This window comes from Pseudonaja textilis, chromosome 4 (assembly GCF_049901715.1).
Source record: "Pseudonaja textilis isolate UNSWEBS1 chromosome 4, rPseTex1.2, whole genome shotgun sequence".
Classification (NCBI taxonomy): domain Eukaryota; kingdom Metazoa; phylum Chordata; class Lepidosauria; order Squamata; family Elapidae; genus Pseudonaja; species Pseudonaja textilis.
Window position 1 is genome coordinate 63,721,234 of NC_141993.1, and position 26,944 is coordinate 63,748,177.

At 37.2% G+C, this 26,944-nt stretch overlaps 1 protein-coding gene across 5 annotated transcripts in view; it reads right to left on the bottom strand.

The window, feature by feature from the left end:
• Positions 1 to 23,023, bottom strand: part of PID1 (phosphotyrosine interaction domain containing 1) — a 61,565-nt gene extending 38,542 nt beyond the window's left edge. The window contains exons 1-2 of one of the 5 annotated variants that reach the window (XM_087933262.1): positions 22,065 to 22,494; positions 21,617 to 21,766 (exon numbers count right to left, since the gene is read on the bottom strand). Coding sequence is in view for 2 of the 5 variants with exons in the window: in XM_026701541.2 (XP_026557326.1) it covers positions 22,065 to 22,094 (30 nt within the window). In the remaining 3 variants the exon portion in view is untranslated. Of the gene's footprint in view, positions 1 to 21,616; positions 21,767 to 22,064 lie in introns of all 5 variants that reach the window. The other 4 variants (XM_087933264.1, XM_026701541.2, XM_087933265.1 and 1 more) reach the window with 4 other exon arrangements.
• Between the last annotated feature and the right edge of the window lie 3,921 nt (positions 23,024 to 26,944).

Here is a 26,944-nt window from a genome sequence, read left to right on the forward strand (position 1 = left end):
GGCTGTGAAAATATTTACAGACTCCTCATATCCAAGACATAAACTGTTTCAACTCCTTCCCTCAAAATGACGCTAGTATAGAGCACTGCACACAGAACAACTAGACACAAGGACAGTTTTTTTCCTGAAAGCCATATTCACTCTGCTAAACAAATAATTACCTTAAAACTGTCCAACCATTACAACGTCTGCACTACTATTACTGTTAATCTTCTCATCACTCCGTATCACCCATCCCCTGCCCACTTGTGACTGTATGATTGTAACTTTGTCGCCTGTATCCTTACGATTTATATTGACTATGATTTGATTGCTTATTGTACCCTATGACTATTACTAAGTGTTGTACCTTATGATTCTTGACTTTTGACGAATGTATCTTTTCTTTTATGTATACCGAGAGCATTTGCACCAAGACAAATTCCTTGTGTGTCCAACCACACTTGGCCAATAAAGAATTCTATTCTATTCTATTCTATTCTATTTTAATCATACATTTCAGATTCATATTCCAGAACTTCCTATAGAGGCATCACTATTGTACAAGTCCACTTCATTCAGTCAAACTAGCTGTGAATTTCAACACATATGGAGAGTGCCAGATTCCAGACATTTTAGCAGCACTTGTATACAACTATGGTGGTGCAGTGGTTAGAATACAGTATTGCAGGCTAACTCTGCCCACAGTCAAGAGTTCGATGGTGACCAGCTCAAGGCCTTCTCAAATGAGGACCCAAATTGTTGGGGGCAATATATTGACATTGTAAACTGCTCAGAGGTGCTATAAAACACTACAGAGCAGTATACTGTTATAATAGCTATTGCTATTATACAATCTGGTATTAAAAAACATATATTAGCATTATTCTTGCTATTTGGAGGCATGAAGCACATAATACCTGAGTGAGAATCTACCTCATGTCAAAAGTTAAACATCTATTTCTTTTGCTTTCTTTTGATTATGATTGTTTTGTTTGTCTCTTTTCTATTCTGGCCTCTTATATTTTCTTTTAATAAGCTGGTATTTAATTCTAGCCTCCAGAGTCACCTGGGAGTTAGGCAGCTTTTAAATAAAATAAATAAATACCAGACAGTCATAAGAGCTAAAGATTTCTTAACACCATAGATCAGAATATTTGTTCTAATTTTGCCATCACATCTCCCATCTTTTATGCATTCCTCTTCTCTTCATTTGCTTGTTAGGCTTGGATGTGATAACCAGAAATGATAGGAATTTCAGGTTTAGAAATATAAACATTCAAAAATTAAAAGAGGAAGTTATGATTATCCTTCCACCGACAAAAAACAATAGGTCAGAATTAATCTCTATTACTAAATGATGATAATTCCAAATTCAATTAGTTCTTTTGGAATGATGTTTTTTGGCTATTAAAAAAAGAAAATCTACAACATTATACAATATCCTGGAAGGAAACACAATGTATCTGATAAATAAAATGGATAGAAAAGTAATTGTAATAAGGCTATGCAAAGTATTTAACTAGTGCAGGGGTCCCCAAACTTGGCAAAGTTAAGACTTGTGGACTTCAACTCCCAGAATTCTGGAGTTGAAGTCCACAAGTCTTAAAGTTGTCAAATTTGGAGACCTCTGAACTAGTGTTTTACAATGCACTGAATAATTAATGAAACACCCTTTCTGTTTCAAATCATGGCTAAATGAACTGCCATGTACATGTACGTGTGCATCTGTGCATACGAACACACAAAGAAATGCTTCAAAAACAGCTGTAAAAACCTTGCAAATGTTCTAATTGCATCAATATTCTAAAAATAGATGTTTCACTTGTTTTCCAACTTGTTGCCCAACATCAAAATCAAATGTTCTGCACAATCCTAATGATTGGTTATTTAGATAAAGGGCAGATTAAAATCTCATCGCTGTGTCTAGGAACTGGTTGAAAACCATATGAATGATACCAAGCCAGCAATTACATACTTATCTTAAATAACATCACAAAGTACAGGTGACATCACAAAATATAGGTATCTTGTTTGCAGAGGTATAATCTCCTAATGCCACTCTCTGGCAGTGATTTACAAGTAGAATGGGATACTTGTAACATGACTCCAACCCTAAACTCTCTGTCTCGCAGAATTCTGCAACCAACAGGGAATTTATATCAGTTTCTCCTTTGCAAATAGTCATCTACCAGAGCAGCAATGCATCCACAGTAAAATCAGTCCAGTGTCATCCAGGAATGTATGCAATTGCAAAGGTTATCACATGTTAAAGAACTCTGCCCTGAAAGTACATACCTACAATTTGATAGTAGTTAGTGATTCCATACAGTTTCTTTAGAGATGGGCAGATGGATTGTCTCTTAAAGATTACAATATCTCTTTATCTCCCAAAAATGTCTTCATGCTGGATCCACCTAGCTGACCCTTTTGACTAGCTTCAATTAAGATCAGATGAATGGGGATTAGGAAAACATTTGATGGATGATATCCTTAGGCTCAGTCCTCAAAAAGTCAAGGTGACATTATACAATTAGACAAAACAGCACAAAGGATACTTCAGTATGGGCTGGGTCAGAAATAACATTCAAATCAGTGAGAAAACAAATGCTGTCATCCTCAATATGCTTCATGATTTTGATATTGTCATTTTGAAGGCTGCTAATATTTAAAATGTAGTTAATGAACCATTTCAGTGAGAGAGATTTATGAACTTAATGTCCTTTAAAAGTGTCTGCCTAGTTGCAAACAAAATGGTTAATCCTTCAAGTACTCAAATCTGCAGAAAACTGCTGTCCTGCAATCTTATTATGAGGACCACCTGTCTGGATCACTTGTGGGCAATCTCTTCTCCTTATCTGGAGAGATGCCAAGAAATTGGTCTATAAAGCACTATGGTATTTATAGCAGTTTGCAATGTCAACATATTGACCCCAACAATATGGGTCCTCATTTTACTGACCTGGGAAGGCCTTGAGCTGTTCACCATCAAACTCTTGACTGTGGGCAGAGTTAGCCTGCAATACTGCATTCACCATATGATCCACATATAAATGTGCTGCCAAAATGTCTGCAATCTGGTACTTTCCATACGTGTTGAGACTCATTATGTCTCCATATGAGCTAGTTTGACAGAATGAAGTTGGAACAACTCATCAGTTGCTTGGTCTTTACCAGGGATCCTCAAACTACAGCCCGTGGGCCATATATGGCCCACTGACACAATCTATCCGGCCCGTGCAGTGATGGGATTAAGCCCTGCCCCTTGCCTCCCACCCACTCCCCTCCTGCATGGCTGGCTATTCCCACCTCCCACATCACCCCTCCTACAGCCATAAGCATAATATGTATACCTTGCAGAATGCAGGAATACTTCTGCATACTTCTGCATACTTCTGCTTGTTGAGGTAAGGCTGAAGGGTGCTGGTTGATGAACGGTGGGAAAGGGCGAGCTGGCAGAGGGGTGATACTGGCAGCCAGAATACTGATGCGTGTAGGGAGAGTGGGGAGCGCGTGGGAAACGGTGGAATCAGAGACCTTCCTGGGTGTTTCCAGAAGCTGCCCTGACTCAGTGGGGAGGGAGGAGAGTGTGCGGAATACCTTGGCTTTGGAGCCCTTCCTTGGTGTTTACAGAAGTTCCCCTGCTTAAGTGAGGAGGGAAGGGAGGAGAGTGTGCAGGGTGCCTTGGCTTTGGAGCCCTTCCTGGGTGTTTGCAGAAGCTGCCCTGCAATGGCTTATTCTCATCTTCCGGACCCAAAGAGAGGGGGAGAGAGAGAGAGAGACTTGTTGATTGACTTGAACTCCTTGGGGCTGAGAAGAATTGCTGCAAAAAGTGGTTTTCCTGAGTTTTAAGGAGCCTGAAGCTGCTGTTGTACTGAAGTTAGACAAAGTGGCAAGACTGCTAAATTGGCCATGCCCACCCAGTCCCATGCCCACATAACCACATCTACCCGGCCAGTCTGGCCCTCCCAACAGTCTGAGGGACCATGAATTGGCCCCGTTTAAAAAGTGTGAGGACACCCGTCTTTATTAGGGTTGTTGGTTTGCTTTTGCAGAGCCATCTTCAGTTCAGCATACCTTCCTCAGAAGGCTTATTTTTAAAATTTGCAATAGCGAAGTACCAAAAAACCAACAGTAAAAAATATTATATAGTGAAGAAAAAAAAATAATCCCAGATATAAAATAGTGATTTTGATAAGTAAATGTGACAAAGAACAGAAAAAATAAAAAAGGTAAAAAAAATCCATACATCCATACATCCATAGGCATTGATGTAAAATTAATTCAGTCCTTGAGTTTATTATTATTGTATCTGCCTCATACAGAAAAATATTGTTCCATCTTCTGATGCTTAGAACTAAGAAACATTTCAAAAATCGACAATTGACTCATATCTATATTTTAAAATCAGGATAAGTTTACCTTGATTGATTGATGTAAAATCCATTTCAGCAGATCCAGAAGAAAAACCATGTTCCGGGTCCCACTTCTTAAAAAGTGCCATCTGACAGGAACCATCATCCTCCCAATGATTACATTAGACTAAACCTGAAAGTCGTTATAATCATGGCTACGTCATTAAGCATACGGGTCAGAATGTGTGGCTGAGCAAGTAAAATTTACTTTGATGCTAGTTTAAGGAGGTTATCTTGGCTGTGAATTATATATTTATTATTATGTAATTGCTTATGCTGTTTTACTAAAGTTATCCAAAGTCATGATTTTGAGATCAACAGCTAAATTCTCTCTCTCTCTCTCTTTCTCTCTCTCCCTCTCCCTCTCTCCCTCCCTTCCTCCCTCCCTCTCCCCCTCTCTTTTGTGAGTAGGAGTGCATACACGCCATGTTCAAAAAGCAGCATAATTGAAACTACCATCTTTGAAACTACCATTAGAAATCAATTGATTCAAAGTATCTTTTGGGATCGAGCATTCCAACAAAACATCTTTCTTTATAGACTACTGAGCTTCAGATCATAGACTTCACACATAAATTAACAGTGGGATCTTTGAGATTATAGTGCAATGTTAAATTCCAAAAGTGTATAATTTTCTCTTGGGATATAATTTAAAAAAGGCACAGCAGAGCTTAGCTGTTCTATTTTCTCTAATTTCTGCTTCAGGAACTGCCAAAATCTCTCATGCCTCCTTTGCCTCTATTCCCTTGTTCCATAAAGTGTGAAAAGAAAACAGTGCAAATATTCTTCTCACATTTGTACTGAGTGCAAAAAAAGTCTGTAAAAAGAAATGATATGGTCCAATGCCATCTCAAGTTAATTTATAAAGATATTGATTACTTCATGAGTGACAAATGAAAAACTTTAGAAGCACTAAGTCCTCCTTCAACAGCAGCCAGTTTACATATTTTGTATTCATTGAGTTATACTGTCTTTTCTACTGCCTCAAAAATACACAAGTCATTTGTAAATAAGTACCATATATCCCATTGATTATCCACCAATAAATATTCATGATGAATAAGGGATACCCAAACCTAGCCAGGAGCCATTCCTTATTTTGCACTTTAAATATTCAATTTAACCACAATTATTAGCTTCATCAAAACATTAGTCTTCCTACAATTCTTAGTATTAGTATTTCTAATGTGATTTAAATGGAAGTAGTCACTTGACAGCATTTTTGTCTATTTCAGAATAAAATGAGTTGCCACCTTGGCAAATTATTTTTAAAAAATTAAACTTTAATTTAATTTAATTTGTTTCAAAAGAATTTTGTGAAAAGGACCAAATAAAGTTAAAATGTGTGCTAAAAAGATTAAACCAATATTTTTTTTTCTAGCAATTGCTCTTTACATTATGTAAATAATCATCACAAAGCTGATTTAAAAAGTTGACAATAATTGATTTAAGAATGGAAAGCAATATTATGAACTTCCTATTTTTCTGGATTTTTTTTGTTAAAAACTGGAAAACTGGAATCAGAGAAAGAGTAGATGCAGTCCCTAGATCAGGGGTGTCAAACTCAAGGCCTGGGGACTGGATCCAGCCCATGGGGTGCTCAGATCTGGCCCATGGGGCCACCCTGGAAACAATGAAGGACCAGGCCGGGATGCCTCTGCCAATGAAAATGGACTTCAGGAGGACTGCGCCCTTCCCCACAAGCTCTGTTTTTGCTGGCAGAGGTTTGCAGGAGGCCATTGCACCTGAAAATGGAGCTTAGAAGCCCGTTTTCACTGGCAGAGCACTTGGGCTGCCACAGGTGCCCCCAACATGATGTCGAGCTGGCCATACCCACCCTGCCCCGAGGTCAAACACAACCCTGATACTTCCCTCAATGATATCAAGTTTGATACCCCTGTTCTAGATGGTACAATTTCCTATATTTCTTGTTTCAAGCACACACCATAATTTTCATTTAGTCTTTATGAAAGTCTTCCTGGTGATTTAGCAGAAACACTTACAAACACAGAGAAAGAGAGGGGGGAGAGAGAATAACATTTTTCAATTTAATCTATTTCAGATAAACTTTCAGATCAGATATTATGGTAAAACTACTATGACTCACTTGGTTGATGATATAAATTAAAAAATGGCTATGTTGTGGGCAGCTTACTAAATCTTTGTATTTCTTTGTGATTTTCAGTACCATAAGATCCTTCTGGATTATTTGACTGGATTTCATCTTAAGAACATTGGCTTTTCAATATTTCAAAACTTGCAGCTCTAAAGAAACAATATAGACACTTCGAATATTTGTAAATTAATGAACAGGGTAGTAATGAACAAACTAAACTGAATTTGAACAAAATGGAGGCACTGCTTTATTTGAAATAAATAGCAAAGCTCTCTGCTTTATTTCATTTGCTTCAATTCATATATAATTCTAAGCTACTTAATAAGCCTGTAAAAAAAAGATAGTGAGAGACAGGTTCTTTGTTGTCTTCAAACAACAATAAGTTGAATCATTTTTTTGTCATTTTTATGCACTTCAGACTTTTAATGAGTATTCTTTTGTCTGTTTGATGGATTTGACATCTGTGTTCTCGTTTTAAGTTTAATCATCTTAGCACATGGTGACACATGGCTAACCTTGTCTGGATTCAGAAACTAAGCAAGGCTGAACCTGATTAATTCTTGGATGAAAGTCTACTGAGAAAGGCAAGATTAGGTAGTTTAAAAAGATCCCTGAAAAAGATATGTTAGCAACAAAATGGGATACTACCATTTTCATACTATTGTTAAGAAAACTGTAATGACTTGTTCTGGGATTTGATTATTAAGATTAAACAAACTCTCTAATTCTCTTTCATATGAAAAAGGTATCCCAGTCTTACAAGAGCTGAGATTACTATATACAGTTATCCTCAACTAATTTATCCTCACATCAGTTTTAGATCATTCAGAAGGGTTTGAAGCTGCAGGAAAATTTGAATCTAGAACTCCCAGTCCTAATATAATGCTAACCACTATACCACACTAGTAATGTATTATTTAGCAGACTTCTTCAGCCAGCTTCTTTCCTTCATTATTATTCAATATCAGAAGGATAGCAGATTCAAACAGCCTGCAAATGCATATCTTGCCTCCCTTTATTTGCCTAATCAGTTTGATATATGAACCAATTCTGATTGGTAATCAGTACCAGCTTGAACTATGTGTTTGCAACCCATGGAAGATAGTAAAACAGTATAGGACGCAACAGATTAAGAAAGAATGCAAAAGCAACCACTGAGGATTTTCCTATTCCATAGTCCCAAAGGTGATTTTTCAAGAGACAACTGGACTTTCTGAAAAATCAGCCTTGGGACAACCATGACCTGGGTAACTGCGAATCTCCATAGACCTATTCCATATTGAGAAATATTTTCATAACTCTTTGTTTTATGCACTATAAGAATGCTTTTCATAACTATTTGTTTTATACACTGTAAGAATGTTCAGAATAACAGAGAATAACAGAATAACAGTGTGAATACTGTTATATTACACTGGGACAAAATCCATCATGCCATGCAACTACAAAGGATATATCTTAAACTTTTTTAAAAATAGGTTATTTCTTAAAGGCAGATCTATTACGTTCAATTTCAATCCTCTCTCTTGACATCTGGTACCTATTACATATTTTTATTAAGAACGTACAATCTACAGAGAATAAACACTACCTCCCTTCAGCGTCCATACTAAACTGCCAGTCTTGGTGCACTGGAGTCACAGACATTCCTTAGCAATTTTCATTTGCTGATTAAAAGGGTGTTCTTTCAATGCACTATAATAAGTACTCAGGCTATCATCTGGAAAAATAACTTCATTCATTAAAAGCTAGGTAATAATATTTTAAAGTCAGAAACCATTTACTTGAAATAAGTGTATTAACTGAAAGTTTTACTATCTGAAATTACTCTGATTAGATATTTCTCCTAGCAGTTAATGAGTTCAATAAGAAAAATAAAAAATGAATCCCAAAAGTCACAATCGTTATCACCACTGTTAGAGAAGTGTGTATTTTTAATGTGCAATTTTTTGGAATATTTAACATTATAGCTTAAATAGAAGCTACTTTCTACAATGGATGGTGTTTGAACTAATTTGTATTAACAAAATCTTGAAAACCACTATAATGGCCATCCTGAGGAGGGATCAAAACAGAGGCAAACGGCAAAATGAAAATCACAACACTGATTCTTTTATACTTGTATAATGAGTTGGCATAGGCTTTGTATCCTAATACAAATATATATAAATGTTAACAGAAACTGAAGACAGCTCTAGGGATCGGATATCTAGTTTAATGAAGAGAAGGACTAGGGGTGACATGATAGTAGTGTTCCAATATCTAAGGGCTGCCACAACTTATTCTCTAAAGCACATGATAGTAGTGTTCCAACATCAAGCAGTAGCAGAACAAGAAGCAATGGATAGAAACTAATTAAGGAGAGAACCAACCTAGAACTAAGGAGAAATTTTCTGACAGAACAATTAATCAGTGGAACGACTGTCCTTCAGAAGTTGTGGGTGCTCCAACACTGGAGGTTTTTAAGAAGAGGTTGGACAACTATTTGTGTGAAATGGTATAGTCTCTTTCAACTTGGTTATTCTGAATTGAGAATTCTGGAAGTTCTATTCCAACACTTTTGAATCCGCTAAATTCTTCATTTGAATATATAATCGCTATGGGTTTCTTTCAAAAAAAATAGTAATTAGGAAATTTTACAGTGAAAAAATGAAGAAAATTGTAACCATTCCTTTTCCAAAACACCCTCTCTATATTTCTCTTGAAAAATGGTGTTTATATTTTGTGACTTAACAAGGCTAATTGCTGGACTGGAAGTAATATTTTTGAAGTGTAATGAATAAATTGAAGTTTGTATAAAGATAAGACAAATTGTGGATAACTACATTTACTTCATTGAGGCTGATTTTACTCAACCGTAACTAAAATTAACATTTGAATCATAAATATATGCAAGGCCAAAGCTTATCCCCACATAACCGCAACCACACTCATAACTCAGTTGATAACATTTTAGTTCTGTCATAATGGCTCTGAAACTCCAGGTTCATTCAACATTAGTTATTCCAATGCCAAACCACACATATGCAGTTTATCTTGGAAAGAATTACATCTTCCAACAGCCTCAAATAATAACAGAAAAACAAATAGTTCAGTCATTATTCTACAAACAATTAGAATAAACTTTAACAGCAAGCAAAGCAGAGATATCTATGACTAACTGTGTCTATTAAAGATTTTTAAAATACTTTATTCAAACATCTAGCAGTTTGATGGTAATAAAGGATATTTAATATCTGATGTAGTATTCCTGTCAGAGACCACTGTATTCTTTATGCAGTTTAATAACCACTTAACACAATTTTCACAATTATACATCTTAAAAGCATGACTGCTGACCCAGAGCATAACATGCAATTTCATCTTATACATATTTATACAAAAATAATTTTTATTCAATTTATTGTTACTTATTCCCAACTACCCGCAGAATTGCAGTCCTATGTGCATTGTCTGCATTTTTCAGCTTTAATTTTTTTCCCTTTAATTTCATAAGATCCTTGATTTAATTGGTTCTCTGTTGATCATTATTCCATTCAGTAAAATATACCGCAAGTTTATGCAGCAAAAATCTTCCCATCTTTTTTGGTGAATAAATTTACTATTATCTCATACACAAAAATGTGAGTTTTTCTAATAGAGTTGTTTTTAAACAAATTCTCCAGATTCAGGACTGTCAACAAAACAAACGTCTATCTGAGCAATACTCTAAACCATTATAAGTAGCAACATGGAAATCTCTATAAAATAAATTTGGACTGAAAAAAAGAATATTGTCATCTCCTATGTCTCAATGGATTGGCCAATTAGCTGGATGCATACTCATCCCCATAGGATAGGAACATTAAGACACACTAAAAGGTGACCAACTTTTTTACAATGAAAAGGAGGACACAAATAAATTGAAGAAAAAAAACAAAGCCACTTGCGCGCAGTGTACTCTTGCATGCGGCACTCTCTCTCAAAACAATTCTCCTGTGTGGAGCGCATGCATCTCATAATCGCATCTCGCTGCACCGTACCGAGCCTTGATGAATCATCATGTCAAATACAAATGTGTCACATCACATACAATGGATCAACTCGGCATCGATCACTATATGGAGATTTACAGATTAGTCTTCAAATATCAAAAAGGAGGACATGTAGGAGGACACTTTTAGAGAGAGGACAGAACTTATAAAAGGAAACTGTCCTCCATAAAGGAGGACGGTTGGTCACCTTATATTTATTTGTTAGTGAAATAATATAATATGTGAGTCCAGCCACTGTAATTTCTAATACATGGTATAATCCAGAAATTATAGCTTACGTAACAAACCATTTTTTAGCTAATGTGCAGACTCTGTAAACTGTAGAATCACTGTCTGGACAATATAAATATCCATATGTCAGCATTAGAATGAGATCAAAATTAAAAAACAAAAACAAAATGTTTCATAATTTATACAATTCAGTGAAATCTCAATATTCATGACAGTCCTGAATCTGGAGAAGCTATGTAATAAAACACATGTTTTGTCTATGAGCTTCCCAACAAAATAGATTATTCTCTCAAATATTCTATGAATCATCTTTTCTCTTGCCCACTTGTTTTTGTGGATGCTGTTTTGTTGATGCTGCTAGTAGTACAATCAACATTACTTCCAACTTTCCCTTTCCTGTATGTTTCAGATATATTGGAACAATAACTGGACCTTTCAGTTGGACTTTACATCTGGGTACACCATATAAACAGCATTGATCACACATGTAAATGAAGTCCAATAGAAGGGACATTGAGGTGGTGCAGTACTGCTCATTCTGCTTGTTGCCTAACTGGTATCTAGTACCATTGAAAATGAAATCCTTCTGTTCATCCCCATTGGGACAATACATTGCAGTAATTCTTCTCCTTTTTCTAGGACCAGTTCCAGTAGGTATTGGTAGGTGCAGAGAGATCCTACGAGACAGCTATTCTTTACAGAATTGTAAGCTATCTTGTGATCAGCTTATTATTTTAATGTAGCTGCCCCTGAAGACCATTCAGAAGATCACATTCATGCTCCTTGATTCATTAGTGACACCACTGCTTTGCTGCTGCGCTGGTTACTAGTGTGTTTCTAGGTGCAATTCACAGTGTTGATGACTTCTAAAGCCTTTAATATCCTAAAACAAAGTTACCTATAACATGATCATTCTCTTGTCATTTTTGTCTAAAAGGATCTAGATGAGCTGACCCAGATGAAAAGCAGTTTTACTGACTGCATTCATCCGAAGGCCTATATTACTCCAATGCTAACTGTATATTCTAAACGTTGCCTTTGGAAAGTATAAAATGGTTTATTATAAAACAATTATTATAATGGCTCTATTTGCTAGCTAACTTTTTATAGGTAGTCACTGAATAATCATTCATTCACCCCCAGTTCAAAATTATGACAGCACTGAACAAGTGGGACTTAAAACAATTTTTATAGCTGTAGCTCTTGGAGCATCCCCACAGTCATACGATTCTTATTTTATGCTTGGCAACCAGGTCACAATTACAATGTCACAGCATCTGATGGCACCATAGGTGATCTTTACTGACAGCTTTTAACATGAAAAGTCAATGAGGAATTGTGCTTTATCATTAAGTAAGGACTACCTGTACAGCAGAAGCAGAGAACTGAAAGCACAATCAGAAAAATCTCATTTATCACTTTCAAAATGCAGACATCAGGATGACCCATTTCACAGTCATAAAACAATTATTATAATGGCTTTATCCTTTTGTGTGTTATTAGAATTCCAACTGGATGCTGAAAAGAAAGATCAAGGATAATTTTATGGAAATAAAAATACTTTTAAAGTTATATGGCAAATAGGCAAGTTTTATGTATAAAAGCAATTGTCATTACAAATTTGCTAGTTTTTTAAGCATTGTTGAGTTCTATTATTATTTGGTGTAGAGACTAAAATGATTACTTTGCTGGAATGATTACTCTTTTGCAAGATGGTTCTTTAAAAGACTAAGCTTATATTGAGACTGGCTGGAAATTAACATTCAGCATGGCAATAGAGACTTGTTTTGCAGCAAATGTAAGATAAATTATTCTCTTTTCACTTGAAACTATTGGAATAATCCTAAAAATAAATGTTAACTACAAGAAAGCATATTCCATCATTTCAGCCTGCTCTCTTTTGGACAGATGAATGACAAAAATGAACTAATATTTAATTATCACTCCAGTGCAAACATCTACTTACCATCAACTCTGTGACATCTAGATAAATACAACCTAATAAGGCCTACAGAATTTTAATGAGCTACTTTCAAGAAAACTATTGATTTGAATAATTAAAGGAGGTATGTGGTTTCTAACAAGATACCATGTTGTAATGAATTCTCAGGATATATTCCACAACAGTCTTTTTACCAAAACAAACCCTTACTTTTATTTCTCTTAGTTATACCAAGCTTTCCCCAGAATTAACTTTTTTTTCACAGCAGTTCACTTTCTGCAAAGTATAAACAACTCAGAAAATGGGAGCTGCCCTAACCTAAGTAGTGCCAGATGAGTTTTTCTGAATCCCCAGATCTGTTTTGTTTTCAAATATCTTATATGATACTAATTCAAATAGCAAAATAGGTCTAGAAAATTAATTTTTTACAAGGTTCAAAGCATTGAACCAAGACCCTCTAATTCACTTAGCCATAGCAGAAATTGGAAGAAAATAGCCAAAGATAGCAAAACATGATAAGCTTACAGGGAAGTCCAACTGATGAAGCATGTCAATTCCAGTCATAAAGTGACAAACAACTAAACAGATTGGTGACCTGAGATTCTACAATGAGAGAAGGAAGGTCTTCAGAGTTCAAAACATAACAAGACCAAAAATAACCCCTACAAATAAACAAAAAACTCTAACAACAATAATTATAAGGAAATAGAACTTCAGAAAGGATTGTTATGATAATATGAGTTTCATGAAATGACTCCTGGATTGAACTATCAATCCTTGAGCCTTGAGGTTCAGGCAGATAAGATGGAAGAGCTAAAGAAAAGTCTTGTTAATGGACAAGACTTAGAACATAAAGAGTTTTCTCTCCCAATTATCACAAAAACTAAAGGACCTCCTTAATTCAAGCACATATAGTTCTGGGCTTGTATGGCTACTATGGGATAACAGGAAAGATGTTGTTTCTGTAAGAAGAACCAAAAACAGCAAACTCCGCCACTTTGGATCTGAATATTATATTAATGAAATTGTTAGGCAGTTTTGAGATTTTGTTATCAACTGGTCCAAGAGCGGTTACATCATAGATTTGCATACATACAATTTTATTTTTATTTTTTATTTAGAATTCCATTATGAAATTTTCCATTTTGTAACAAATACATATTAAGCCAAGCTATCCATCGTGACCTAAAGCAGGAGTGTCAAACTCATGGCATCATCACGTGATATATTGCAACTTTTTCCTCCTTTGCTAAACTGGACATGGGCATAGCTAGCATGTGACACATCTGGTCCACTGGCTGTGAGTTTGACAGCCCTCACCTAAAGGATCTTTTTCCTGCCTACTCAGCACCTTTCTTTTGTTGCTATGACTACCTTGAAAAAAAATCAATATGGCTACAGGATTAGAATGTTTCACAGAAAATAAAGGTGGGAGAGTCATTACCCATAAGCTCATAAATATTACATGAAGGCTCCTAATCAGCCACATTGTCATTTAATACATAATGTTTCTGTGACCGTGTGGAGAAGGAATCCCTGCCACTCAATCAATTCAAGTAAAGACATAACTAGAACTAAGTTTATGAGTTCCTAATTTAAGAAATCAGATCTGCATCCCGTAAACTTTATTTTCCTTCTTCATAGTGGTATTCTTACCTTTCTTAGAAGAAAACTCCCCCCGCCCAAAAAAAAACCTGTAAAAAAATTAAGATATCTTTTAAAATATGCCTATCAGTCTAGAAAATAGTTACAAAACTAATTTCAAAACTCTGGGATCTCCACCAGTGAAAATCAGAGTAAGAGACAGTCTTGAAATGCAAAAGATTTGAGATTATTATCACTCTTCGCTTCCAACAGTGACTGTGAAATACCAACAATCCACAAAGTTATGAAGAACCCCAAAATGCAATTCAGGGATCTGTGGCTTTGTCACTTTGCCTAAAGTCAACATTCATGAAAAAGAAAAGCAAAAAAGCTCTGGGTAAACAATATGTACAGTTCATGCCAGGGTCCAAGTCTAATTATGCCCAAGATAGGGGGAATTATTTCCTTTTAGAAGCTCTGGTGCTTTAACAGCTGGTTTCCTCATAATATCAACCTTAAATGAGTTTTCAGTGATGCCTTTCTTATATAAATCTACTACATTTCTACAGTAGAAGGAAGGAACGCTTACAGTGGTGCTTGTTTTTTCTCCTTTAGACTGCAAAATCATTGTATGAAACTTTTCAGTTCACTAAAACAATGTTAAATGGTATCAGTTCTCCTGATTATTTACTGTAATTGTTTTGAAATGAACTCAGTAAATTACAAATAGAAATATAAAGAAATTATTTAAATAAATAAACCTCACAAGCTTATTTTTCTTAGAAAGCTAATTAGTGGATCATAGCAAAACATCAAATAAAATTGAAGTGTAAATGGATCTTTTTCCTGCCAGCTCAGAACCAATCTCTTTTTAACTGTGACTATTTCCAAAATAATCAGATTGAGAAACCAAGAAAAAATGGTGTGAGAGTGAGAGTCATTCCCCATGTCAATGTCTACTTTACTTTTTAAATAATTTTAATATCATCGTGTGCACAATGAATGGCAGAGAACTGTTTTATAATGCCTTTTGACAGACTTCTCAAATAATACTGTACTAATGATTTTGCTCTGGATGAGTAAATCTAAGGATTAGCAGGGAGTTAATTGACCTCAAAATTTTTGCCACAGCTGAATAGATCTGATAACAAACACTAGAATAAGCTTGAAACCAATTAAGACTGCTCTGCCCTGATAATTAGAGGCAGTGCAACCTATATGTCCCATTCTGAGGTTACTGAGCTATAGTTTTATTTATAGGCATATACAATGCAGCATTAAGAAAAATATAGAAAACAGGAGATAACAGGTAAGAAAAGGCAAAAAGGGGTTTTTTTTACTCGATACTTCTATGTCAGGCAACTTGATAGCCATATAGCAGTGGTGGCTAACCTTTTTGGACTCCTGTGGCAAAAATTGCACTCATACTTGCACGCTTGTGCCATGTGCCAGCACCCAGAAGGCAATGCACACCCTCCCACGCCCCCTATGCTTGCATGTACAATCCCCACACACCCCATCCCCCCTTAGCTGTGCTACATCTCACAGCTGATTTTCGGCTGGTTTGAGGCCTTTTTCAGCCTCCCAGAGGCTTTAGGAAGGCCAAAAACTGGGCCTGTTTTGTCATTTTTGGTATTTCCAGAAAAACAGGAAGTGATGAAATAGGCCTATTATTTGTCCTGCAAAGCCTGCAGAGGCTTTTTTCAAGCCTCCGGGAGGCCAAAAAAGTCCTCAAACGGGCCAAAAATCAGCTGTGAGGCACACACATGCCCAGTGAGGTAAGTTTGCCTGCAGCTCGCATGCCAGCACAGATGGCTCTGTGTGCCACCTGTGGCAGGTGTGCCATAGGTTTGCCATCATGGCCATATAGCATTCTGTTGGACACACAGAAGTTTTTTTAACAATTAGAAAGTAGCTAATTCCTACATGCTCAGTGGCAATTAAGAATGCTTGCATATTGACATTCTTTTCCTCATTAATGTCACCCCAAATATTCTGTGCTAATTAAATTTCTCTCCTACTACTGCCTGTCCAAATTTATCATCCATTCTTCTTGTAATACACTTTCTGTGATTGGAATCAATAAATATATTTTATTGATTATACTTCAGCTGAGTTTGCATAACACATGAAACCTAAATCTTAGCTTAATATCAACTTTGCCTGTAAATTTCTTCCAATTTTGCCTACTACAAATCTTCCTGGACTTATTTGCCTTTAATTTGCAACAAATCCTCATCTCCTATGCTGTAACTGTAACTGGAAAATATCAACCATTCTTATGAACAAATAATACCATTAAATAATGTCATTATTTCTGGAAATCAACAGTTGGAAATTAACACAGAAGATTTGACAGAGATTTATTACTGATCCCTGAGTCAAAGTAGTAGTGTACAGAATTAAGGCAAATTGGGATGGGATTGGGTTTGGAGACAGAGGAAGGGTTAATACCATTCCTTGACCCTCAATTAAAGGGTTTGGAGTATAATTGTTTTTGGTTTATTTATCAATATTTCAAATTCCCCCCCAAAAGTAGAAATGTGGTACCTTGTGCTGCATATGGATGTCTTTCTATAGATAAGAAAAGTACAAAAACTTGGCCATTTTTCTTTGAAAAAGTAATTGCAAGAAATTGTCTTTAGAGGTGGTACTGATAAATGCAAATTCCTACTGGGTTAAATCACAGGGGGTAGCTCTCTGCTTCCTACCAAATTTCAGGGTTGCTGTTTGTGGTATGGTATTAAAAGCTTGTTATAAATGTTTCAATGTTAGCAAATAATGGTGGCATAGGAGGAGTTCTCTATGGAATAGGACTTTTTTGTTTATTTTGTTGCTTAATTGTTAGTTCTTTATTTTTTAGGTTTATAGTTTTTTTGTCACTGTAACATTACTTTCATGGAGTCCATGGAGCAAGCTTTATAAGGGGAATTTTATCCCGGTAAAATAGAATTTTTATTGAGTATATTTAAGTACAGCAATGAAAAAGTTACTTAAGTTGAAGCAACAAAATCAACATAGCTTAATTTCTGAAAGTTATCAAGGATAGCCAGAGCATGTTTGAGTCTGTAGGCATAAATAAACAGGGGTTTCTTCTTTATTTATAAATATATAGTTTGGATGAAAAAAAACACAATATTGATCAAATGTTGAGTCTGGTGGATATTCAGTTTTTATCCTTAGATAATATTGATTTGAAAGCTAATTTGGTGCAGTGGTTAAGACATCAGACTACAAACTGGAAGACATGAGTTTTATTCATGCCTAAGGCACAAAAGTAGTTGAGTGACCTTGGACCAGTCATTATCTCTCAGCCTTAGGAAGGAAACAATGGCAAACCACTTCTGAAAAACCCTTCTGAAAAACCTTGCCAAGAAAACTGCAGGGACTTGTCAAGGCAGTCTCTAAGAATCAGACCATTTGAACAGTAATGTATGCGTGTGTGTGTGTGTGCACGCGTGTTTGCTGAAATCTTCCTTGTTACCCCAAAAACTATTTATGCAGCTGTTACAAAATGGTAAAATTCCAGGCTCTGATGGTTTTTAAGTGCAACAGTATAAATCATTGGCAGGTTTGTTAAATTCTACATTTTGGATGTGTATATGAATTTTTTAAGGATGCTAAATTGCCATCATCATTTTATGAGTCATAATAAGGTTAGTTTTCAAATCAGGTAAAGATTCTACATTTTGTGCTAGTTATATCTATTTCATTAATTAATGTGCATACTAAAATATTAACTATTAAAATGGCTCAATAATAGCAGAAGGTCTTATCATATATAATTCAATTCTTCCACTCTGTCTTTATCATAAGTTGTCAGGCATCAATTAATTGATTTATTATATATAGCCAAGGAGATAATGGATCTGCTGTACTAGTATCTTTAGATGCAGAAAAAGTCTTTCATCTGGATTATTTTTTAAAGCAAGTGATAATTATATCTGGTGATCAGTGGATTGAAATTTACTGTTTTCTGCCTTATGCTAGAATTATAACGAATTAAATAACTTCGGACTCTTTTTGAGTTACAATGTGGCACTCAATAAGGCTATTCATGTTGACCTTTATAATTTAACCTTTGTAACTATAAGACAATCTTTAGACATTAAATACATTACATTGACAGGGTTCAGGTAAAAACTATGTTGATATGCTGGAGATACATTTGCAAGTACCTTATATATCTGCCTAATTTTATAAAAGTACTATAGCATTTTGTAAAGTATGTTGGTTGTAAAAGTAATTGGGATATAAATTGTTTACTTTCCCTTAGGTCCCAATAAATCAGTACTCTTATTTAATGAGATAGATTTTGTAATTTCTACTTGTTATATTAAATATCTGGTACTTTACATATGCCAAAATATTTCTAAATGTTTGGAAATAAATATGTTGAAAATTTTAGAAAAGATTGAGGAATATAAATAGATGAAAGCTTATAAGGTAAAATTAATGTTATTAAATAGACTATTATCCCCAACTTGATTTCAAAATATAATTTGGCTTATCTTTTACAACCATTAGCATGCGGAATGAAAATATAGTGGTATACAATCATAGTACTCGGCTTACGATAATTTCTGTTGCTGAGACATTTGATAAGTGAATTGTGCCATCTTTCCCCAGACATATGTTCCAACTATTAGAATTGTATTGCTTCTGATTCAGTTGAAAACTGTCAGGGTGACTTTCTTTCATCCAAATCTACCTCACAGGGTGGTTGTTATGGGGAAAATAGGGAATGAGTACTTTATATATACCACCTTAAATTGCACAAAATAAAGGAAAGATGGTGAATAATGCATCATGTATTATAATCAACTGTCAATGGCCTAGATCCAGGATGTCAAACTCAAGGCCTGAGGGCTGGATTCGGCCCACAGGGTACTTAGATCTGGCCTGCGGGGCTGGTTGGAAACAGCAAAGGACCAGCCTGCAGTGCCTCTGCCAGCGAAAACAGAATTTGAGGGGGCGTGCATGCCCTCCTGCACCCCATTTTCACTGACAGAGGGCTGCAGGAGGCCGTCGTGGCCAAAAACAGGATGCGGGGGACGTGTGCTCCCCCCCAAGCACTGTTTTTGCTGGCAGGGGGCTATCAAAACAAATTAAAAACAAAACAAAAGGAGAAATATTTCCCCTTTTCCATTTGAGCATGCTAGAAGGGACAGGAAGGACAAAAGGAAAGAGGAAAGACAAAGAAAGAAAGATGAGAAGAGAGCAAGGAAGGAAAAATAAAGAGGGGAAGGAAGAATTAGAAAAGGGAAGGAAGGAAGATTATAATCAGAGTGAGGGTGGTTTTCAGGGAAGTACTGCCTTAGCACTTGGCCATCACAGCTTCCCCCAACACAAGCCCTGTGTCATGCCTACCATGGCCATGACCCCCCCACCCCAAGATCAAACTCAACCCTGATGCAGTCCTCAATGAAATAGAGTTTGACAACCCTGCCCTACTCTAACCTAATGGTTAAGATACCGGCTGAGAAATGAAGAGACCTATCCTGCCTTAGGCATCAAGGCAGCTGGATGACTTGGGCCAGTGACTCTCTCTTAACCCACCCCACCCCACAGGGTTGTTATTGTGAGAAAAATTAGGAGGAAAGGGTATTATGTAAGTTTGCATTTTGAGTTACTTATAAGTTACTTATAAGATGGGATAAAACTCTAATAATAAGTAAAGAAAAACATTTTAAAATATAATAAATGTGTTTGTCATACTAAGCCCAAAATATGTATCAATTCCCCTAAATAAAATCAAGCATAATATCCATCTCACATAAGAACTTTTATAAGTCACTTTTGCTTGATTTTAAAAACTATTTTTTAAAAACTGTTGTTACTTTAGAGTTCTTCTCTTTTGCTACCAAGAGACTATCAACAACAGTTTTGTAATGCATTCAAAATTGTACTTTGCACACAGAGATATGGGAAAAGACAAGAAAGTATGGGAAAAGTTGTATTTTATGGCGCCAGTACGTGCAAATAAAGATCTCCTGAAACATCCCTCAAGAACTCTGGAGGGAAGAATGCCTCAAAAAAAGCAAACAATGCTGGTTTTAAAAAGATACCATCAAAGCTGACTGAAGTTTTGAACTTTGAAATGTTTGAATCATGGGATATATCCAGGGGAGTCCAATAATACAGTAAGTTGTAACAGCTTATCAAAGTTAGCAGACATATTTACATTCACATTTCACTGCTGCCAAGGAAAACCCAGTTTGAAATGGCTTCAGGACTTCAGGCTGAAGAGATGAAGTAAAAGTATCATTTTAACAGTGTGTTTCATAACAGTAGAAAATGCACTACTTTTGTCAGCATTTGCACAACTACTGCTAATGTCTTCAGTGTGCCAACACTTTTATATAACAGTCTGATATCAGAAAGCAACCCTGCTAAAATTGGAGCATGCACTGCAGAAGGGCCCCCCAAAGCTAACCTTAGTACAATATAGCCAAATAAACACTGAATCAAAAGTGAGTGTGTGAAGAAGTAGAACAAAAGCCAGAATCATCTGCTTGCCAAAGGTCCTGTGCTTTGGAGTCTACACATTACTTTAAGTAAAGTATGATGTGACCGAATAACTTGAGCAGGCTTAATTATTACGTCTTGGAACAACCATCCCAGAAGACAAAGCACACTACAGAACTGTAACTGCTACCAGAAAAATATCAGAGTGAAATATAAGTCTTTATTCCCAAATGTGTTTGAAGAATAGTCAAGTTCATTTTAGATTGTCCTGGATGAATCAAGGCCAAAATATAAGGAAAAACACTCCAGAAGTGCAGCACCCATCATACACCTGATCATGCATAAGAATTTAATAAGTGTCTCCCAGATCCTACCCGTTGAGAGTGTGAGTGTGTGTGTGTGTGTGTGTGTGTGTGTGTGTGTGTGTGTGTGTGTGTGTGTTTCCCCCTCTCTAGGCATTCAAAACAGCCTTTCCAACTATTTTGCCTTTGCCACTTTAGAATTTCTTCAAGGTTTTACTTGGGGATTTAATGCTGCTCTGGCCTGCCAAAAAAAAAAGTTGGTTTCTGTAAATTTATCTGGCAGCCTTTATAGTTGACCATCTGGAGAATATTTTAAAGTGAAAAAGAGAAATTCAGAAGGAGAGAGACCTGCAACAAAAACAATCCGCTCTTCTCCCCCACCCCCCCACCCCCACAATCTCCAGCTCCAAGTCAAGAGATTCCTGACTCGTTTTTGGCCAAGGACTTCTCTATAAAAGCGCCGCACTCTGCCAGCGCCGTCTGGGAAGAGACTGAGGACAGCAATCTTGTCGCCTCTAGTCTTCGAACAGAGCTCACCAACTCACCGTCAATGAAACCCTCGACTAGACGCTCTTTCGCGGTTTTACCTCTCCACTGGACGCGTACACCAAAGTGTTTCGACATGGGGTGGAAGTGATTGAGTTGGAGGCGTCTCTAGAACCCCACGGAAGTGACAGTGCCCCTCGCCGCGCGACCTGCAAGTCATCGGAGGGCGCGGAGGGTAGCCAAGATCCCTGCGTCCCCTCCGTCCAGGGAGAGGGCAAGCCACCGGCAAAGGGGGAAAGTTGCAAGCGCGGAACCCTTACCACCAAGACCAGGCAAAGGATTGGCGCCAAGTTATTGCGGCTGCCGCTGCCCCCTTTCTCTAGTCAGGGCCACGCAAAATATTGCCTTGCAGTCACATGAGTGGTATCGTCCCTCCTCCCCACTCAACCCACCCCCACCCCAATCTACTCTATCCCCCCTCACCGCCTCCTTTGCTTCTCCCCTTACCTGCAATCTCTCCGTTGCCGGCTGCCACATATTTCTCCCGCTGGGACCTGGCGGGGCGGAGCGGCGGGACAGGGTTGTTGCTAAACGAGCTGGCTGTGGAGCGGCTGCAGCGGGTCTCCAGCCAGGCTCGTTCACATCTGCTCGGCGTGTGTCAGCTCGGGGCCAGCCGCCAGCGGACAACCGGGGATGGGGGAGAGAGAGAGAGAGAAGCGAGCGCCGCCCAGCTGAGGAGGGAAAGGAGGCGTGTGCGTTACAGACGGAAGCCCGGGTTGAACTTGGGCTGCGCGCAGCAAGAGCTCGGCGCCAGCTCCTCACCGCGGCGAGATGCGCCGTCCTATCGCCTTAGCTCCCCCTCGCCCCCAAACCCCGAGGCCCCTTACCGCAGCAACAGCAGCGACGGGGGACAGCGGACGCTAAGCCCCACCCCCACGAAGCCCCGCCCAAGCGCCTCCTCTCCGCCAAGTTCCCCCTCTTACTCGGTCTCCCTCCGTCCCCCGAATGGCGTGCTCCCTCTAGTCCGGAGGTTTCTGGTCCAATTGCTGCCTCCTCCCCCCACGCGCCCCCAGGCAATATTTGCCTCGCCGCCGCCGCTGCTGCTGCTGCTGCTGCTGTTGCTGCTGCTGGCGTGTAACGGCGTTGCGGCTGATCTGATCTCCGCCTAGGGTCAGGGATTCCCTGGCGAAGGCTCGGCTGCGCGTTTTCGAAGCAAAGTACCATCATCTGCCCTTAGGCAGCGTCGTGAATAAACCTCTTTTCCTTTCTGTGAAAATGTGACGATTCCAATAAATACTGCCTTGCTAGGGTGTTGTTGTTGCTGTTCTGCCCCTCGGGCTTTCCGATCCAGCCTTTTTAGTTTCTGCTATAGTTCATCATAAAGAAAGTCTATGTGCCCACTGAGGGTCTTGATGGCATGCGTTTGTAATCCTCACCCTCATCAAGGAAGTGTCGGATTGGATTTCAACCAACTTCCCTTGTTTGTTGTTTTTTGTTTGTTCGTTAGATTTATGTGTGCTGTGGGGAGTAGACTTTATTTCTGCTTTTTCAAAAGTAAACTTCTTTCCCTTTTCATAATAGGGTGAGTTGTCAATATGGCTTTATTAAGCACTGCTCTTCAGATAAAATCATCCCTAATTCTTTAGCATTGCGACACCCAACATTTTACAAATGATTTTATTGATCACTCTACTATTGACTTGACAACCTTCCTGTTTGGGAATTGGTACAATGGTAGAGTGCATGTTAATTGATTTGATTGGTAAATAAATATATGCTTGAAATGTTCCATCAGAGTTAAAAACATTTATCTGGCATGGATCAGCAACTGCTATGGGGAAGGGAATACTGAATTGATAAGACTTGAGATCCTTTTATCAACACTTTGCATCTGCAGGAGAATGCCATGTTTTCTTCTTGGTCACATTGTTAGTCTGCCTTGTTTTAGTTTTACTGCAGACTTGCACTGAAAATAATGAAATTCCTTCATGTTTTTATTTTTATTTTTTGACCTACCTCACCTTATGGTGAAGTGAACAGTCCATCTGTGTAACATGGTAGAAATACAAGCCAAGACAGTGTCCTCAGAGAGTCCCAAATTTGACACTTCACATTTTTTATTAACTAGGACAGTAACTAGAGTAAAGACAGCAGATCAGTATTCTGTCAGGATATTATACTGAAGTTGTGCTGAAGTTCCATAAAGAATAAACACCCTCATTTTTTAAAAAAATATGTCTGCCTCTATCAACTCTCTTTTTATCACCTATTATCTATCATCTATCTATCCTGCTTCATAAGTGTGTTTATTTCCAAACCCAAGCTGTCTTTTTCATTATTTTAAGAATATAAAGATTATAAATAGAATTAAATTAATTTAGGAAAATATTTTAGATTCCATATTTTTTTCCTGCACCTAGCATGCACGATGTTTCCATTAAGGAATTTGTCAGAAAAGCTCATAACAAGATCTGAGACATTTTTATAAATGAATACATTTGTACTTAGAAATCAGGTTTCAGCAGCATTCCAAGTCTAGCAACTTGCATCATTCATATCTGCCATTCCATCAGCAATATTATGGAGTAAAGAAAAAGGAAAAGACCTCCTGATACTCATTTGCAAAAGAAACTTTGTCTTCTGCATTATGCAATCTATGCTGGTTGGACAGAGTAAAGAGACATCTGCTGGTGAGCAATGCAGTTCATCTCCTTATTTGGTGGAATTTACTAAAAAAAAATTCATTTTCTACCTAGTCACACATGGAAACAAGCAACAATATGGCAAGAGCAACATCGTTTGAAATTGACCGTGCAACTGTTATGTTGTTAGAGGTAAAATTTAGCTTTTCGCTTTTATTTACAATAAATTCTAGAAAAGCACATAGTTTTTGTAGACTCTGAACTCTTTTGTTTTTCAAAGTAAAATCTTGAAATCTGCAGAGAATATAATGGCTGCTATGTTTCAGAAAAAACATTTTTGGACAGTGCAATTATCAACCCTTGTATCTCATCTTCATTTTTGGGGAGAAACCTATTGAAAATTGATCTCTTGGGGAGGGGGACCACGATCATAGCAATAATATTTAGGAGCCAAGTGAACACATTCTGGATTCTACAATGCTCATGTCAAGTCTTCTGAATAGTTAGAAAACAATCTCAGATGCTGGGCAAAGTAGCTGTATTCAACCTATGTATGTTATTTAATGTACTCATTTTGTTTTGACTTAATAAGATGCGTATCTAGTCAGTCATGGTTTAGCATGCTGGGTAGGATGATAGCAGGACTGCAGAAGATCACTTTCAATTAAAACTGTTTGTAGAACTGGGAACGGCAGATATTTGTAAAAGTCAATCTCATTGCTTAAAGTATTTAGAAAGAGCATAGTCCCCATGATTAGGCTGCTGCAGTGGAAAGAGAAGCTGTCTCTCTAAATGCTTGTACAGGGACTGCAGGATGCTGTCTTTCCCAGTTTCACAAAGAAAACAGACTAAATTATTAACATGCACCAACCTTCAATAACTTGATGCTGTTCTAGACATGTAGACCAACTTTCGGAATCTCATTGTAGAATAGCCATGGCTAACAATTGTGGGAACTGGAACCCATTGATCCATATTGAGAAATTTCAAATTATGTGAAGGGGAACCTTTTTTAAAAATGTATAATATGCCTACTATTATGCAACATTTTAATGGTTTTTACTTTATTCTTCCCATGGTAATTATTGATAGTCATGTGTAGTTATTCCAAGCTGTGAAATATCACTGCTTCTTTAATTATAATGATGGTGAATAAATAGTTGGTTCGATTCTTGTTATCTCTAAACAAGGCAAAGAAAGGCTTATCTGAAACCTTGGAAAGGTCTGCCGGTCAGTGGCCAGATTTAGAAGTAATTGGTATAACATGATTTGTTTAGCTAATTTCTGGCTTGTATATATCCATTAGTCCTATCTGGCTAGCATTGTGGTCCATTTCTATGAATAAAGCCAGGATATGAAACTGGCTCAGAGTTGGCTAGCAAATAATATTGAACCAGATGGATAATAATTATATATGTCTTCAAGTCAGTTTTGGGTTCTTGGCAGCTGCCTGGACTAGTTCCTGCAGTTTTCTTGGCAAGGTTTTAAGTAAGTGGTTTGCCATTGCCTCCTTCTTAGCCTCTTTCCTAGTGCTGAAAGAGAATGGCTAGTCCAAGATCAAGAACTCACGATGTCCCAGTTTCTAGCCTGATGTTTTAACCATTTATCAAATTGATTCCAAAGTGGATAATATATTGATGTTATATTTATCCACTGCCAGTGAAAGTCTTGTTTTCCAAGACTATCACTCCAAGGAAATCATAAGGCATTACCACTGTTAATTTTCATGATCTTTGTTGTTTGAAGCAATAGATTCATGGTCTACTACTTTTAAGGCATTTCTGCAGCAGCTATTTACCCTGGAAGTGTGTAGAGTATGCAATTATTTTATTATAAGTAAGAAAGCATCTCAACTGGATAACTGAAAATGTAAAAGGAAAAGGGTAAACTGTAAGCCAAATAAACCAATGGTCAGAGAAAATAATAGCTATTTTGAAAACAGAAGTTGACTCCTATGAATAAAGGTATCTTATGTCTCAGTATACAATACAGAAGGTTTTGGTGGTAAAGGGGGAAAGAAGTAATGGTTAAAATGTATAAAAAATGGGTGGATTGTATAAGATACTCATATTATTAAAGATAATATATTATTTTTATAAATTTAGCTTGAAACATTTCTTTCTCAATGCCTTTGCTTTCAATCTTTGTCTGGCTTCACACATCATTATAATCCAAGACACAGTAACCAACCATTTTATGGCATCGCACAATGTGTGAACCCAGCCTCCAATATAGCCAAGTGCTGAATTAGAGACTATAAAACAACCTCAAAGCCAGTAGGAAATAATTTGGACTGCAATTGCAGTGTTGGGGGGGAGGGCGGGAATACCCTCCTAGGATCTTGGTATGTTTTTGTTTTTAATTATTGTCAGAGCAATTGCTCTCCTGTTGCTTCAAACTAATTTGTAGATACTAAGAGTTTAAAATAATAGCCATAAAAAACAGGAGATTTTTTGTTACTGGTTTGAATATCTGCACCATTTGTTACTTTTATCCAATTAGAAACACATTTCTTAGTTAGTTGCATTATTTCTTATTCTCTACTATTTTTTGTATAATGTACAATTGCTGGTATAATGTACAATATCAGTACGTTGCATTTCAACTTGCTAGTGGAACATGGGGAAAAATAGTATCAAACCAAGTGATTTCTAGCTTAATACAATAATAGTCCTAACTGGTATTATTGGTATAAGCCTGAACCTTGCCTTCGAACCAAATAGGCAAAAACTGACAGGTATTGTC